The sequence below is a fragment of the Microplitis mediator genome, chromosome 8, assembly GCF_029852145.1.
Source record: "Microplitis mediator isolate UGA2020A chromosome 8, iyMicMedi2.1, whole genome shotgun sequence".
In the NCBI taxonomy this organism is placed as follows: domain Eukaryota; kingdom Metazoa; phylum Arthropoda; class Insecta; order Hymenoptera; family Braconidae; genus Microplitis; species Microplitis mediator.
Window position 1 is genome coordinate 18,602,401 of NC_079976.1, and position 16,317 is coordinate 18,618,717.

The 16,317-nt window shown below is 41.2% G+C and overlaps 2 protein-coding genes across 2 annotated transcripts; one reads left to right on the forward strand and one right to left on the reverse strand.

Annotated features, from left to right (window-relative positions):
* Window positions 1–4,335: 4,335 nt before the first annotated feature.
* Window positions 4,336–5,716, reverse strand: LOC130673874 (uncharacterized protein DDB_G0290685-like). The gene is made up of 2 exons (XM_057479086.1): window positions 5,696–5,716; window positions 4,336–5,487 (listed from the first exon to the last, which is right to left on the reverse strand). Exons 1-2 carry the CDS (start codon window positions 5,714–5,716, stop codon window positions 4,336–4,338), a joined length of 1,173 nt encoding a protein of 390 aa, XP_057335069.1.
* Window positions 5,717–11,494: 5,778 nt separating this feature from the next.
* LOC130673875 (uncharacterized) lies at window positions 11,495–12,742 on the forward strand. Its single transcript, XM_057479087.1, has one exon. The coding sequence runs from the start codon at window positions 11,495–11,497 to the stop codon at window positions 12,740–12,742; it is 1,248 nt and encodes a 415-aa protein (XP_057335070.1).
* Window positions 12,743–16,317: the final 3,575 nt, after the last annotated feature.

The window sequence follows — 16,317 nt, forward strand, 5'->3', positions numbered from 1 at the left end:
TTTGAGTCAAAACGATTTCAATAACGTGAATAACTTTCAAAGTAGTGTTATGTCCAAATAATTTTTTTTCATTTTTATAATTATTTTAAATAATTATTTCTGAGCTCCTCTTTGAAAAGCGCGCGAAAACGCAGCGTCAGCTTTTTCACCTTTTTATGCGGCAAAGAATAGTGGAAAGACACCTGCAATAAGTTTAACGAATAAATAATAAACTGTCGTCACTTTCCACCAATGACAATGATTATAAATTCCCCATCAAATCACCAACCAAAGTTTATAAAAAGCCTGAGCACCCATAGCTCAGGGCTAGTCGGTTCATAAAACTTACGGTCCGCGAATATTCGAACGTCGAAATTTCGTGTACTCTTATTGCAGGAATCCGCCCTAGGCGTTGAAAAGTCAATAAGAGGGTTTTTAATAATTTTTAACTTAAACCCTATTGCAGGAATCCGCATCTGCGTTGAAAAGTCAATAGGGCACTTCTTAAATAATCTAGGCTAATTCTTATTGCAGGAATCCGCATCTGCGTCGAAAAGTCAATAAGAAATAGTCAAAGATTGCTAAATTCTATTAACCTTACTGCAGGAATCCGCCCTAGGCGTCGAAAAGTCAGTAAGGGATTTAAATTTTGTATTAAAAAGCCTCAAATATTGATCTAAAATTCGATCTGACGCAACTGTAGTAATCGTTCGTCTAGTACAATATTTGTCGGATTTATAAAAACCATCCGGTACGATCGAACCAGTGACGCAAATCACGTGAATTTGCGATTCCATCTCGTGCCGAGTTGATTTGCGCATAAAACCACTTTTCGGGTGTGAAAAAGGACGCATTAAAAATAAATTGAAATCTTATAAAAATATCTGTTAAGGATAAATAATCCTATAATATAAATTAAATATAAAGTTGTGAAAACTTAGAGTGAACAAGTGACGTTCAGTAAAAACGTTGTAATTTGAAATAATTAATAAAAGATCAAGTTCATCACTTCAACCTTGCGGTTTCATTCGAAAGTAGTACATAAGATATCATCCTATCAACCCAGCCGCACCCATTCTACCAACCTTGCAGGAAGGTCGAGTGAGCTGTTTAGTTCTGGAGGGATAATAGCTGCCGCACTAGAAGAATTGACATCGAAAGGTAGGTGAAAGAACTTTTTTTCTATCATCATAAAATACTTTGGCTTAAACAAGAGCACCAGTCTCTTCGAAGACGTTTGGGTTCTTAATTTTCGAAAAGATCCACTATAAATAATAAATTATAGGAAGATAATTTCTTCCTCGTATTCTTTATTGTTGTCCGCACCCTCCAACCCGCTTGTCCAAAAATTACTATCGCTACCAAAGGGAGAAATCCCGGATAAATAATTAAAAATTAAGCGGCGGACATGGCTCAGGGCCTTCAGTTCATTTTTAACTTCTTGGTCCGCGTAAACGGCGTCGATAGCCCGTAATCTTATTGCAGAAATCTTCCGGCGTGGCAATAAGTAATCGTCGCTGATTTAGGTATCCGGCTGATTAATTTCGTGTAGGATATTATTTTATCAGTTACGGTTTTCCAAAATTCACTTTAAATAAATTGTAAATCGATCTAGGTATCCGGCTGATTAATTTCGTGTAGGATATTAATTTATTCATTTACAAAAATTCAAATCAATTATACCGTAAATCGATCTAGGTATCCGGCTGATTAAGTTCGTGTAGGATATTAATTTATTCATTTACGGTCATTATTAATAAATTAAATTGCCAATTGAGTTAGATACTCGGCTGATAGTCAACTATCGTGTAGAGTATAGTTCTTAATTGCAATTGAAAGATCTCAAAGATCTATCCGGTTCGAGTGAATTGTGACACAAATCACGTGAATTTGTGATCTCACTTTGTGCCGAATTTCTGCACATAAAAACCCCTTTTGGGTGTGAAAAAGGACGCATATTTATAAATAAAAATCTGTTTAAAATATCCGATAAGATAAATAGTCTTATAATACAAATTATATAAAAGTTGTGAAAAACGAGAGTGAACAAGTGACGTTCAGTTAAGACGTTGTAATTTGAAATAATTAATAAAAGATCAAGTTCATCACTCCAACCTTGCGGTTTCATTCGAAAGTAGTACATAAGATATCATCCTACCAACCCAGCCACACCCATTCTACCAACCCTCAGGAAGGTCGAGTGAGCTGTTTAGTCCTGGAGGGATAATAGCTGCCGCACTAGAAGAATAGACATCGAAAGGTTGGTGAAAGAACTATTTTTCTATCATCATAAAATACTTTGGCTTCAACAAGAGCACCAGTCTCTTCGAAGGCGTTTGGGTTCTTAATTTTCGAAAAGATCCACTATAAATAATAAATTATAGGAAGATAATTTCTTCCTTGTATTCTTTATTGTTGTCCGCACCCTTCAACCCGCTTGTCCAAAATTACTATCGCTACCAAAGGGAGAAATCCCGGATAAATAATTAAAAATTAAGCGGCGGACATAACAGTAGTGAATTTAGGAACAAATGTTAAGAGGCCTTTTTTGTAGAGCATTAAATTTTCTTAAAAAATCTGTCATGATCTTTTTTAGATATTTCTTGATTCGTCAATTACAAAATTCAAAAGTAAAAATGTTAAATCGAAAAAATATATGAATTTATTAAGCTTAATTAATTGGAAACGGTTTGTCTGACAAAAATTTTTAATCAGACCTTCTTTGTAGGGAATTTAATTTTACATAAGAATAAGTAAAAATGATTTTTTTTACTCCAATGTTTTAGCAGTTCTGACGTAGAACATCAAATTATGAATTAAAATTAAAAATAGCGATGATAGACCTCATAAAATTAATATTAAGGGCTTGATCTTTTATGAAATGTTTTTTTTTTTGTCATTCTGAATAATATTTTCGATATAGCTATGAAGACAAAATAGTCACTTTTTTTGGCCCAGTCTAATATCCTTACATAGTGGGAGTGATGGGTTGCTATGATTATAATCTGAAGAGCACCGACATTTTCAGGTACTATTGCTGATGATGATATATATAATTTTGATGTTGTGACTTTTCTCTGTAGTTCCTGGTCTCTAAACATTATTGCTATTGTTTCATTTGTGGTATTAGTAACAAATTGTACATCGGTTCTACTGAAATTATTTAATCCAATATTTGCATAAGCTTCTAGTTGTAATATAGTCTGTAGATCTTCAACTGTGTTTATCGTTGACAGCCGCATTTTTTTTTTGCCATGAAATCATTTTTACTTTCATATCTTGGAAAGTAATCAGCTCTGCAGCCTCTTGATGCCTATTAAAACAATAAGCTATGAAAATACCTATAACGACAACGTGCGCTTCTAATTTTCATATGCAAATACGTTATATTAAGGGGTTTGCGAATACTCGAAACTTTGAATTATTCGAGGTAAATTATATCGAACAATTCGATTCGAGATTCGCCTCGAAGATTCGTAAGATCTGAATAGTTCGAAAGATTCGAAAGGTTCAAATAGTTTGAACTCTTTAAATCTTACGTTGATAAAATTTATAATCACGTGGACTATTTTCAGGTTCAAATATCAATCATATAAGAGTTTTTTAATTTGACAGAGCCAAAAATATAAAATTTTTTAGATGCAATAATTTTATTCACCGTAGGGTCGGAAAAAATTTGGAACTGTTTGAATTTTTTAAACTATTCGAACCGGGGCCTGGAAGTTGGGGCCAACAATTAAACGTAAAAAAAAGAACAAAAACAAGTTTGAAAGCAACAATAGAAAAAAAATATTAACGAACGCATGCAAGTTCAGGTGAATGAAGTCGTACTATAGCCTATAACTCGAATGTCAATTATTAAAAAGGTTGACAGCAAAACACGTGGAATTCAAATAACTAATCGCGATTTCGAATGAATAAAATTAAAAAATTAAAATAAAATTAATAAATTACTGCATGAGATTTTGCAAAATATTTGCGACTATGAAAAATTTGCGGAGTTAACGTAGAATAAATACTTTTCGAAGTAAAATTTACTCCGAAAGTGAGTTTATTTGAATATTACAACTCCGAATCAGAGAAAATTCTGATTTGAATAAAATCCACTCCCAAATCACTCCGCAGAAAATACAAAGTACCTATTCACACCGTATGCGGAGTGATTTTTTTTAAACTCCGAACTCCAAGTGACAAAGTGAATATGGATTTAAATGAAATTCCGATTTTTAACCGTGTGACATTAATTCAATCGTAAATAAATAGAAGGCAAACATGGTTTTTATAAAATTTCAGATACTTTTGGTGTCACACAGTAACTTTCCTGATGGTCTCGCTTGTCGTCCAGCTAACGTCCAGCTAACGGTCATGTTCACAATTTTGCTGACGATCTTGCTCGTCATCTTGCTCGACATCTTGCTGATGATCTCGATTGACATCTTGCTGATGGTATCGCCCGCCATCTTGCTTGTCATCTTGCTCGACATCTTGCTGGTGATCTTGCTTGACATCTTGCTGATGGTATCGCCCACCATCTTGCTGACGATCTTGCTTGTCATCTTGCTCGACATCTTGCTGGTGATCTTGCTGATGGTATCGCCCACCATCTTGCTCGTCATCTTGCTCGTCATCTTGCTGACGATCTTGCTCGTCATCTTGCTCGACATCTTGCTGACGATCTTGCTCGTTATCTTGCTTGACATCTTGCTGATGGTATCGCCCGCCATCTTGCTTGTCATCTTGCTCGACATCTTGCTCGTCATCTTGCTCGACATCTTGCTGACGATCTTGCTCGTCATCTTGCTGGTGATCTTGCTGATGGTATCGCCCACCATCTTGCTCGTCATCTTGCTCGTGATCTTGCTGATGGTATCGCCCACCATCTTGCTCGTCATCTTGCTGGTGATCTTGCTGGACATCTTGCTGATGGTATCGCCCACCATCTTGCTCGTCATCTTGCGCGACATCTTGCTGGTGATCTTGCTTGACATCTTGCTGATGGTATTGCCCACCATCTTGCTCGTCATCTTGCTTGTCATCTTGCTGGTGATCTTGCTGATGGTATCGCCCACCATCTTGCTCGTCATCTTGCTGGTGATCTTGCTTGACATCTTGCTGATGGTATCGCCCGCCATCTTGCTTGTCATCTTGCTCGACATCTTGCTGGTGATCTTGCTTGATATCTTGCTGATGGTATCGCCCACCATCTTGCTGACGATCTTGCTTGTCATCCTGCTCGACATCTTGCTGACGATCTTGCTCGTTATCTTGCTTGACATCTGGCTGGTGATCTTGCTTGACATCTTGCTGATGGTATCGCCCACCATTTTGCTGACGATCTTGCTCGTCATCTTGCTTGACATCTTGCTGATGGTATCGCCCACCATCTTGCTCGTCATCTTGCTGACGATCTTGCTCATCATCTTGCTCGACATCTTGCTGGTGATCTTGCTTGACATCTTGCTGATGGTATCGCCCACCATCTTGCTCGTCATCGTGCTGACGATCTTGCTTTGTGTTTGGATAATTGTTACGCTCATTATATTCCTAGTTGTTTTGGTAGGTGAAAACTTTGATTTCGAACGATTGTTTAAATCAGCATACCCGTTTCACTCGAAAGATTATTAGTGTGACTCACAGCAAGACTATAAGTGATGTAATCGGGTGACTTTCTGTAAAATGACCACCAAGATGATATTGAAAAAATCATTAAAATTACCAGTAAATCAATCCACTCCATTCAATTTCTTCATTGTATCTTTATCTATTGTATTTTATCTATTGTATCTCAAAAATAAGTTCCTTTAACTATTATGTTTACAATATTTCTTGTTGGATATGTCAGAATTATAATCTTGTGCATAAATTTTGCAATCTATGTGGATCTAAAATTATATTACCAATTTTTTTAATTTTGAAAACTATAATTGTTCGAACCTATAGTCTTCTTTCTTTGTTTTATTACTTGATAGTTTTACGAATATTAATTGACATTAGTTGACAGGTCTGTAAAGATATTATCAAGAAATCTATAAAAAAGTTACTCAATTAAATAATAATTAATTGCAATCTTTAAAATATTATATATTCTTTGTAGTTCATCTATTTCACCTTTATTAAAATTTTATTTCTAGATTATTAATTCTTTTTTGTTTATCGTTGTAATTTTGTAATTTTCTTATATATGTTATCGTAAGAAACTTCATCTTTCATTTCCATTTTCCTAGTTCGAGTTTCTTATAGTTTATATTAGTGCGTTGAACTATTAATTGTTTTTTATTGAGTTTACGTTTTTTATATTTCTTCTATTTACACCCGAGTTCAAGGACACTTCAAGTTCGTAAGGTAAGTTTATGTAACTTTGGTTATTGTGATTTTTTTGAGAATAGTTGCATAGAATATTTTTAATTCTCATTACCGTAAATTGTTTCAACAAGATTAGATATGTCGGCTGATGATCGCCGTGCTCATGTTTATGGAAAAATACAGAGGGAACTACAACTACCCGAGGACCATTTTCGGCTCGAAGATGACTGTGTACGATGTTTATTGTGCACAACGGCACTGGTCATATTGAAACGTTATACGTTCGAGCGTCACCTACAATCCGCTAAACATCAAGCAACTCTCCAGAGACGGAATCAACCAATTTTTCCATCTCCACAACATCTCACAAACTTAAACAGTCGGCACTCTGCTTTTTTAAAGATTTCACTAGCGCATGCATAAAATCGGACATTTGTTTCGACAAGGTTTGCCAACCTGATTTTGCTAATTTTTTACAAACTCACACCCAACACAAAGTTCCGGATGCGACAACTATGAGCAAAACGTATTTGCCTATCATTTACAACGAAACTCTGACGACTATACGAGAAGAAATAGGAGATTGTCCTATTTGAGTTTCAGTCGACGAAACAACCGACTCCAAGCGTCGCTGCGTCACCAATGTCATTATTGGGGCATTGTATCGAAATCGAGCTTCAACGGGACGGTTAATTAGATGTGGAGAAGTTGTGACAGCAAACGCTGCAAACATAGCGGCGTATGTGATTGATAGCTTGAATGAGTTTTGGCCGGCGGGTTTTGATCCAAACAGAGTTCTTTTATACTTGACTGATGCTGCTCCATACATGAAGGCGTCCGCTGGAATTCTGAAACGGACATATCCAAAACTTGTCAACGTGACATGTTTAGCACACGCATGTCACAATATAGCTGAAAAAGTCAGAGAGTATTATGAGGAAATCAATGATGTCGTTGCAAGTGCCAAAGAAGTTTTCTCGAAATCAAAAACGCGGGTTGATATCTTTAAAGCTGCTCTTCCAAACGTTCCTCTACCACCAAGACCAGTGACAACACGATGGGGCACGTGGATTGAAGCGTGCCAATATTATTGTTTACACTACAACGATGTGAGACAAGTTTTTTTGGAGCTCGAAGATAACAGTGAAGCTGTGAGAAATTTGCAAGAAAGCTTGGAAAGGCAAGAAAACCATGAAGAGTTTGAAGACATTTCTGCCAAATTTTCTTGTCTAGTTACCACTATCAAACTACTACAACAAAGAGGATGTAGCCTAGCTCAAACGTGCCAGATGATTGCCGAATTGAAGCAAGAATTCCAAGAAGATCTGTAGATTGCTCAAGAAATCCAGGATAAAGTTGTTGAGGTTTTCAGAGACAACGATGGATTCACACAGATTATCAACATCAACAATTGCATAATCAATAACAGAATGCAAAATTTGCCGGATAATTGGGTTGATGATGACGCCTTAAGAATGAATTATGCACCATTGACTTGCGCAGATGTGGAAAGATCGTTCAGCGTCTATAAATCATACTACAGAAGTAACAGACAAAGTATGGCATTCGAATCACTGTGTCAGCATATTGTAATTAACTACAATAAGAACATGGGACGCGAAAATGAGAATATGCAAGCGGATTCTGATGAAGATGAATAGAAGTTTTTCCTTTCAACTACGAGTTTCTCTCAGATGACCAGCAAGATAGTTGGCACGACGACCTGGTAGAGTACCAGCACGATGAACAGCAAAATTATCAGCAATATGATCAACAAGAGTATCAGCAAGACGGTTAGCAAGATGACCACCACGATAGTCACCAAAATTACGAGTAAGACCAGTAGCAAGAGTCGAGTGAGACCGTCAGCACGATGACCTCCAAGACTATTAGCAAGATTATCATCAAGACAATCAGAAATACCATGAGCAAGACTATCAATAATATGTCTAGCAAGATAGTCTGAAAGACCATCAGCAAGATGTCTAGCAAGATAGTCTGAAAGATCATCAGCAAGATGATCAGTACAATAGCCAGCAAGACCATGAACAAAACCATCAGCTCAATGTCCAGCACTATGTTCAGCAAGATGACTATCAAGATTACGAGCAAAACCATCAGTAAGATGTCGAGCAAAATGTTGGGCAAGACTGTCAGCGAGTTCATCTGCATGATCGCCAGCAAGATGTCAAACAAGATGGTGGCCGAGACCGTCAGCAAGATGACGAGAAAAATCAGCAGCAAGATTTCGAGCACGATCGTTAGTAAGGTCATCTGCATGAGACGCCAGCAAGATGATTGGCTCGATATCCAGCACGATAGTCAGCAAGATGACCAGCAAGATGGTCAGCGAGATTACGAGCAAGATCGGGTGAGCAGAAGATGTCGGGTGAGACAGTAAGCAAGATGACGAACCAGACCGTCAGCATGTTGATCTCCTAGACTATTAGCAAGGCTATCATCAAGACAATCAGAAATACCATAAGCAAGACCATTAATAACATTACTAGCACAATGGTCTGAACGACAATTATAAAAATCATCTGTACAATCACCAGCAAGACCATCAGCATGATGTCCAGAATGATGACCAGCTAGACGATCAAGACCATCTGCAAGATGGTTGACAAGACCATGAAGAAAATGACTCTTATGAACATGACTCTGAATATAATTCATTCTTTTTAACAACAAGTTTTCCCAGGTTCAACAGCGACGACTTTCAGATGATTGCAATTTTTTTTCTTTTGTTTTGACGATTTTTTTTTGTTATTTTCTCAGAGCATCATTTTATTATCTGACATCTGTCAAGTAAAATATAATCATTTTTGAGTTGTGACGATGTATTATTTAATTTTTTGGCCTAAAGAAGGTACCACGAGTGTCGTTGAATCTAAGCTGATTAAGGCACGACTGGAATTAAATCGTGTGACGGTTAGATGGGGAAGGAAATATATGTCGGCACTTATTGTAGCTGAAAGCGGTAAGGTTTAGTTTATGATTATTTTTTATTGTTCGTAAATTAATCTGATATATTTTTTTTTTAATTCATAGACGATATTGATTGGTTGGAGAGTCTGGCAGTAAATACGTCTGGGATCATTACTGGTTATGTGAGCAAGAGGATAAACACTGACGTTTGCATTCAAGCGTCTCCCAGTTTCATTGGTGGAAATTGTGCATCCACTAGCTGTTTTGATCCCTGTCCTTATAGTTCTCCAGATATTACTACTACTACTACTACTACTACTACTACTACTACTACTACTACTACTACCTCGGAAGTTGATAGTGATGATGAGGGTGGCTCTCTTCATTCTTTCAGGCGACATCATTGTCCGGGAAGATAAAGAAGTCTACCATCTCATGTCATTATCAGGGTTTGAGTCCAACCGAGCGCGTCCCCGGGTGGCGGATAGGGGAATGGCCCAGACGACTACTCCTGTCGATATCATCGTTGATGATTTTTCGCGTGGAGGAAAGTTTGGGTTAGTGAGTTCTATAGAGGGTTGTTACCGGTTCAACCACTGGTGTGCGACCTGAAAAAGACTCACCGTGGACCACTCAGGAGAAGCTATACTCCTTAAAAACAGAGACGAGCGTGATGTTGAGGTGTTGAATAATTATTATGATGAAGCAACAAAGTAATAAGAATTCTTTTACGGAGCAGGGGAGGGATACCCCAGCCACGGCAACGTCAGGTGGGTTAGCAGCACCTGCGGGGTCGACATCCAGCTACTGCTCGACGCCCCCGGTTGACCACTTGGCCGAGGGAGCAGCAAACGTCGACACGTCAAGTGAAGGACAGGTTACAGCTTTTAGAAACCTAGTGACGGAGAGTCTCACATCAAGAGATGTGGCAATCTCAAGGGAGGACTCTGGCCTCTAGGAACTGCAAGAGGTCCTGAAAGAGACCCTTCGGACCATTGTAAAGAAGAGGACGGTCGCGAACGAGGTGACTGCTGGTGTTAAAGAGGCATCGCTGATCCTGACGCAGCTTTTGACACACCGCAAAACCTGGAAGAACGCCCAGAGAAAACTGGCGTCCACAGAATTGAAGGAGCGAGAGCACCTTCTCCAAGAGCTGCAGCGACGGGAACAACTCCTAAAGGAGTCACGGCAAATGAAGACCCCAAAGAGGAAAACGGAGAAAGCACCTAAGCGGAAGGAAACAGAACACTCCAGCCCGCCAAAAGGGCCTGAAGAGTCTGTCGTTCTTTCTTACGCTGAGGTTACAACCGGAGACAACACTCCCTGTAACAATGAGGCCCCGAAAGGGAAGCGCCCCTTGTCATCACCCGAGGAGGGTGAAAGGGAGCAGAAAAAGAAGAAGGATAAGGAGACCGCGGATATAAAGCCAAGCGACGAACAATTCATCGTTGTAGAAAGAAAAAAGAAAAGAAGAAAACGAAAAAAGAAGGAGATGGCTGCAGTTGCAGGGACGAGTGGAGCAAAGAGACCGGGACAGGATGGGACATCTGATGGACCAACGACGGAACGGACCACAGCATCCAAGGAGGCCAAGCAGCGGAAGAGACGACAACGGGCGGAGGCCGTTTTGATCACACCAGGTGAGTCGAGATCGTCTGGGAAAGTTTTTGAAAGCATTGCGATCGAAACTCTCTCCGGAGGATCTTACTACTAGTGTAAGATCGATAAGGACAGCCAGGAAAGGCGGTCTTCTTATTGAATTCGAGGGATCTGTCAAAGATCGCTCCGCTCTCGATTAGAAGATTACCGAGGCAGCTGGTGGAGTTGTCGCGGTGCGCCATCTCGTTTCTACCACTACGGTGGTCATTGACGCGCTGGACGCTGCGACAACAGTTGATGAGGTAAGGGCGACCTTGCGTCGGAGCATCGGTGAAGGTGCGGACGAGCTCAAAGTTAATATAACTAAACCCAATAAATGGGGAGCTGTACGTGCCTTCATTGAGGCAAGATGCGCGGTCGCCACTGCCTTAGAGGCCTTGGGAAAGGTCAAAGTGGGCTGGTTGGTCTGCCGTATCCGCCGCTGGGAACGGCTCGATCGATGCTTTCGCTGCCATGGTCTTGGCCATTCGGCCGGATCATGTAAGGTGGAAGTTGATCGGTCGAGTCTTAGTCTCAGCCAAGGCCTGTCCTAATCCACCACACTGCCACCTCTGTGCGGCAGTAGGAGACGGGCGATCTGTCGATCACACAATCGGTTCGAGGCGTTGCACTTCTCATAAAAATGGCTAAGGTGCTGCAGGCGAATCTACAACGGTGCAGGACATCGTTGGATCTACTTCTGGCGCGGAGACAAGACTGCAAAATGGATATTGTTCTGGTTTCGGAGCAATACCATTCAGCGTCCGGACCAAATTGGTTCTGTGACCCTTCGAGGACAGCGGCAATTTGGATTCCGGACCTAGGGTCTGTTTCCGTGAAGGACAGTGGATCCAGGGATGGTATTGTATGGGTAGTTACGCCTGCGATCACCTTCGTGTCGTGCTATTTTACTCCTAACGAGCCTATCGCTGACTTCCGAAAGAGGGTTAATGAACTCGAAAGAGTCGTTCACAATCTTGAGGGAGAAATCGTGATAAGTGGTGATTTCAATGCGAAATCCATCGATTGGGGGATGGAATGGACCGACACGCGCGGCACTGAGCTCTTGGACATGATGGCAGGTCTCGATCTTGTCATTGTGAATAAGGGAAACACTGCAACTTTCCGCAGGGTAGGCACACGTGGGTCAATAATTGACCTCACATTTGCAACTCAACGGATAGCTGCGGTGATCTCGGACTGGGCTGTTTTGGAGGAGTTTACGGCTAGCGATCATCAATACATCTCGTATACGGTACATGATCTACGGGGAAACCCTGCGATTGTGTCCCAGCGATCAATGAAGCGGGTAGGTTGGAGGGTTTCGAAGCTGGATGAGGGTGCTTTACAAAAGCCAGTCTCAGACAGCGCTGAGGCCTTCTCTCCTATGGCTGCTGAGACGCGCGAAGATGTTGAGATGATTGTTGACCGTACGATGAAGGCTATCGTCTTAGGCTGCGACGCTGCGATGCCTCGACGTTCCGTAAGCTCACGCAGGAAGCCAGCTTACTGGTGGACTGATGAGATCGCGCTGCTCAGGGCTGAATGTTTGCGGCTTTGGAGGCAAGCACTCAGGATGCGAAAGCGTGATACTGGGCAGCAGAAGAACGATGAGTATAAAGCGGCGAATAAGCGGCTGGTTATGACGATCAAGGAAAGCAAAGGGAGATGTTGGAAAGCGGTATGCGAAGAAGTAGATAATGATCTATGGGGCCTTGGCTACCAGATTGTTACTCGAAAGTTCCTAGGTCGCAGTCCAGTATCACCTATGGAACCTGGTGCGATGCAGGAAATAGTCAGTGTCCTGTTTCCAGAGCGTGAAGACCAATCTGGACTATATCCGATGACGAGTGTCCACCTTTCTCAGCAGCAGAACTGCTGGTGGTTGTAAAGAATCTCAAAGGAGGAAAGGCCCCGGGCCCCGACGGTATCCCCGTTGAGGTTTATAAGGCCCTCCTCCCTCAGCACGAACAACTGCTTTTGAGTGCTTACAACTCCTGCATTTCGGTTGGAGTTTTTCCTGCACGATGGAAGCTGCAAAGGTTAGTCCTGTTGGACAAAGGAAAGGGTCCGCCCTATACTCCTTCGTCCTACAGGCCACTTTGCATGCTGGACGTAGCTGGAAAAATTCTCGAATCGTTAATTCGTAATCGACTGAGAATTGAAGTTGCAGATGCCGGTGGTCCAGCGGAAAACCAACATGGTTTTCGGTTGGGTCGCAGCACAATCGGTGCTAATTCGGAAGCGCTTTCATTTGCCAGAAGAGCTTGGACGGGAAACCATCGATCCCGTCCAGTATGCATTATGATGACATTCGATGTCAAAAATGCATTTAATTCGGCACGATGGCCGGATATAATGGAGGGCTTCGGAAATTAGGTCTGTCCGAGTATCTCATTTGGATCATTGACGATTACTTACGTGATCGTTTTTTGATCTATGAGACTACTTTTGGCGAGATGATGAAGAAGCTGAGTGGAGGAGCGGCTCAGGGTTCTGTCTTAGGACCGGAACTCTGGATCATCCTTTACGACGCACTTCTACGTCTAGACCTACCGAGTGAGGTGATACTGGAGGGGTTTGCTGATGATGTGGCAGCACTAATCCTTGCGCGCTCTTACAAGAGTGCGCAAAGATTAGCAAGCCTAGTCGCGACCAAAGTGGACGCTTGGCTAAATGACCATGGTATGGCATTAGCTAAGGCGAAAACTGAGGTCATAGTACTCACAGCCCAGAGGTGGTTTCCGAGTCCTTTCCGCGCTCTCGTCGTGGATCAACACGTCGAGAGTGGAAGTTCTCTGAAATACCTCGGGGTGACGATCGATACGAAACTTACGTTTCGCGATCAGATTGTCGGTGCGGCTAATAAAGCGGCAACGTTGGTAGCAAGCCTTTCTCGGTTGATGCCGAACGTCGGAAGACCGAGGAGCAGCCGTAGACGAGCTCTCATAAGTGTCTCAAACTCGATAATGCTTGACGGAGCAGAAATCTGGTGTGAGTCACTTAAAGTAGAATGCTATCGTCGACGACTGGCATTTGTTCAACAGAGAGGCGCACTGAGGATAGCTTGCGCTTACCGAACGGTTTCGGAAGCAGCGTGATGGTCATCGCGGGTGTGATTCCAATCGACCTTTTAGGGTTCGAGAGGAGACGCATCTGGGATGCCCGTTGGGCTGGGGAAGAACCGTTGGAAAGAGTTAAGGCTCGAGAACGCGAAGAGACTCTGAGACTCTGGCAAGAGCGATGGGAATCTGCGGAAACGGGACGTCGGACATTCAGGCTCATTAAACGAGTCCGTGACTGGATTTCACGGAAAGAAGGAGAGGTGGATTACTACCTTTCCCAATTTCTGTCCGGTCACGGCCAGTTCAATGAGTACTTGTATCGCATGGGGATCCGAACCGATCCTTACTGTCAATATTGTCCGCAAGTTGTTGACTCTGCCGAGCACACTTTCTTTTTCTGTCAGCGTTGGTCTGAAATACGGCTGCGCTTTCAGGAGGAGAAGGAAGTGCCAAATGCCGCTGACCTGGTGATACCTTGGATGTTGGCGACGGCAGACAATTTCAACACAATGACAACATACGCCCGAAAGCTGATAACGGAGTAGAAAAAAGAAGAGATTGTGTAGAATTGAAGAAGAGGAACAGCGACGGCGACAAGAAGAGGAAGACTAGCACTGCGAAGTAATGCTACCGCTGTCCCGCAGTGCTAGGTCTGAAGAAGGGAGGAATTGAGGTTTTTAGCTGGTAGGGCCCCCAAGGATGCAGTTATTTGCTTAAAACATCATTTAAGTAAATACATCTTTGGGGGAGGAGCCCGGCACACGGAGAACAATAGGCATATGAAGAGCAGCTTATGCTTTTCATATGAATATTGTTTTCTACGGTGCGGTGACGCATTTTTTCCTCAATCTCCTTCCTATAAAAAAAAAAAAAAAAAAAAAAAATACTATTACTACTAATGCAATTGCTGATGCTGCAGTTGCTGTGGTTAGTCCTACTACTACTTCAAATACTTCTCCTACTCTTTTGGGTGTTGTTGCTGATGCTACTTGTAGCAGGACGACTTCTACTACTGCTACCTATCGTGATATCATTCCTGGTGTTAGTAGTGATATTGTTACTGCGTCTACTTCAACTGGATGTAGTTTTCATAAAATTTTGGACAATACTCATACGAGTACCCCAAATATTTTTGCTGTCAGCACAGTTACCACTGATACAGCTACCAGTGACCAGATTGCTACTACGTCTGCGATAAACAGTCCCCCTGATGACCACATGGTTGAGTTGATGAGAGGTAGCAATGTTCGTGTAAGATATATTGACCTACAAGACATCCTGCGTTTCATCAACAAGCCTAAAGAAATGACTAGGCGGCTACTACTCAGTATAGTCGGGACAGCAAGATTGAAAAACTTGACTGTTAGTAGCATTTATCAAGATGCTGATCTTTCCGGAATACTTTCTGATGTTGAAAGTAAATAATTCAGATTTACTCTATGAAATTGTTGATTTTATCTACATAACTATATGTTTCGTGTTGTTTTAGGGTTTACATTGCAGAATACAAGTAGAGAAAACCAGATGATGAAAACAGAATTCAACCGGTGTGTGTCATTGTTCTTGTATAATTTGAAGAACCCAAAGACTAGAAATAAAGAAAAAACAGCAGAGAAATAAAAAATAAAAAAGAAATTAATTATTTAAAATTGTAATTTTTCTTCATTTTTATTAAAAATTGACAAATTTAAAATATTGGCTGTAAATACTTCTATTTATTAATAAACTATAATTTCCGCCGGTCATCTTACTGATTACCTGGCTAGTAGTACTACTGATTGTCTTGCTGCGGTGATCTTGCTGTTTGTCTTGCTGAGGTAATCATGCTGTTCGTTTTGCTGGCAATCTCGCTGTTTGACTTAATTACATTTCAGGCTATTTCACTGAGCATCTTACTAATGTCTTGTTTGTTACCTTACTGATGTTCGCACTAGTCATCCTAACCAAGTTACGAAGTAGAGATCTTGGTAACAAACTGGTGATCTTGCTGACCATCTCGCTGACAATCTTGGTAATCATCTAAATGTTTATCACGCTGGTAATAATGCTAGACATCTTGTTGACCATTTTGCTAGATTTCATGCTGGTTATCTTGTTGAAAGTCATGTCGTTTATCTTAAGGATAGTGTTGTCAGTGATTCTTCTAATGATTGCGTAAACAATACTACTAATTGTTTTGTTTGTATTTTTCCCGATCATTCTACTAAGTGGCTAGTTGGTAACCTTGCTGTTAGTCTCATCATTAGCAAGATGTCGAGCATGATCATCAGTAAGATAGTCAGCGCGATGATGAGCAAGATCCCCAGCAAGATGTCGAGCATGATCGTCAGCAAGATGACGAGCAAGATGGTGGGCGATACCATCAGCAAGATGTCAAGCAAGATCACTAGCAATATGTCGA

What these genes read in the sequence shown, in the direction of transcription:
- LOC130673874 (XM_057479086.1), bottom strand. Translation starts at nt 5,716, where the DNA reads ATGGAGTGGATTGATTTACTG. An exon ending in TGGAGTGGATTGATTTACTG is followed by an intron (nt 5,488 to 5,695) that starts GTAATTTTAATG and finishes CCAAACACAAAG; the next exon opens with CAAGATCGTCAGCACGATGA.
- LOC130673875 (XM_057479087.1), top strand. Translation starts at nt 11,495, where the DNA reads ATGGCTAAGGTGCTGCAGGCGAATCTACAACGGTGCAGGACATCGTTG.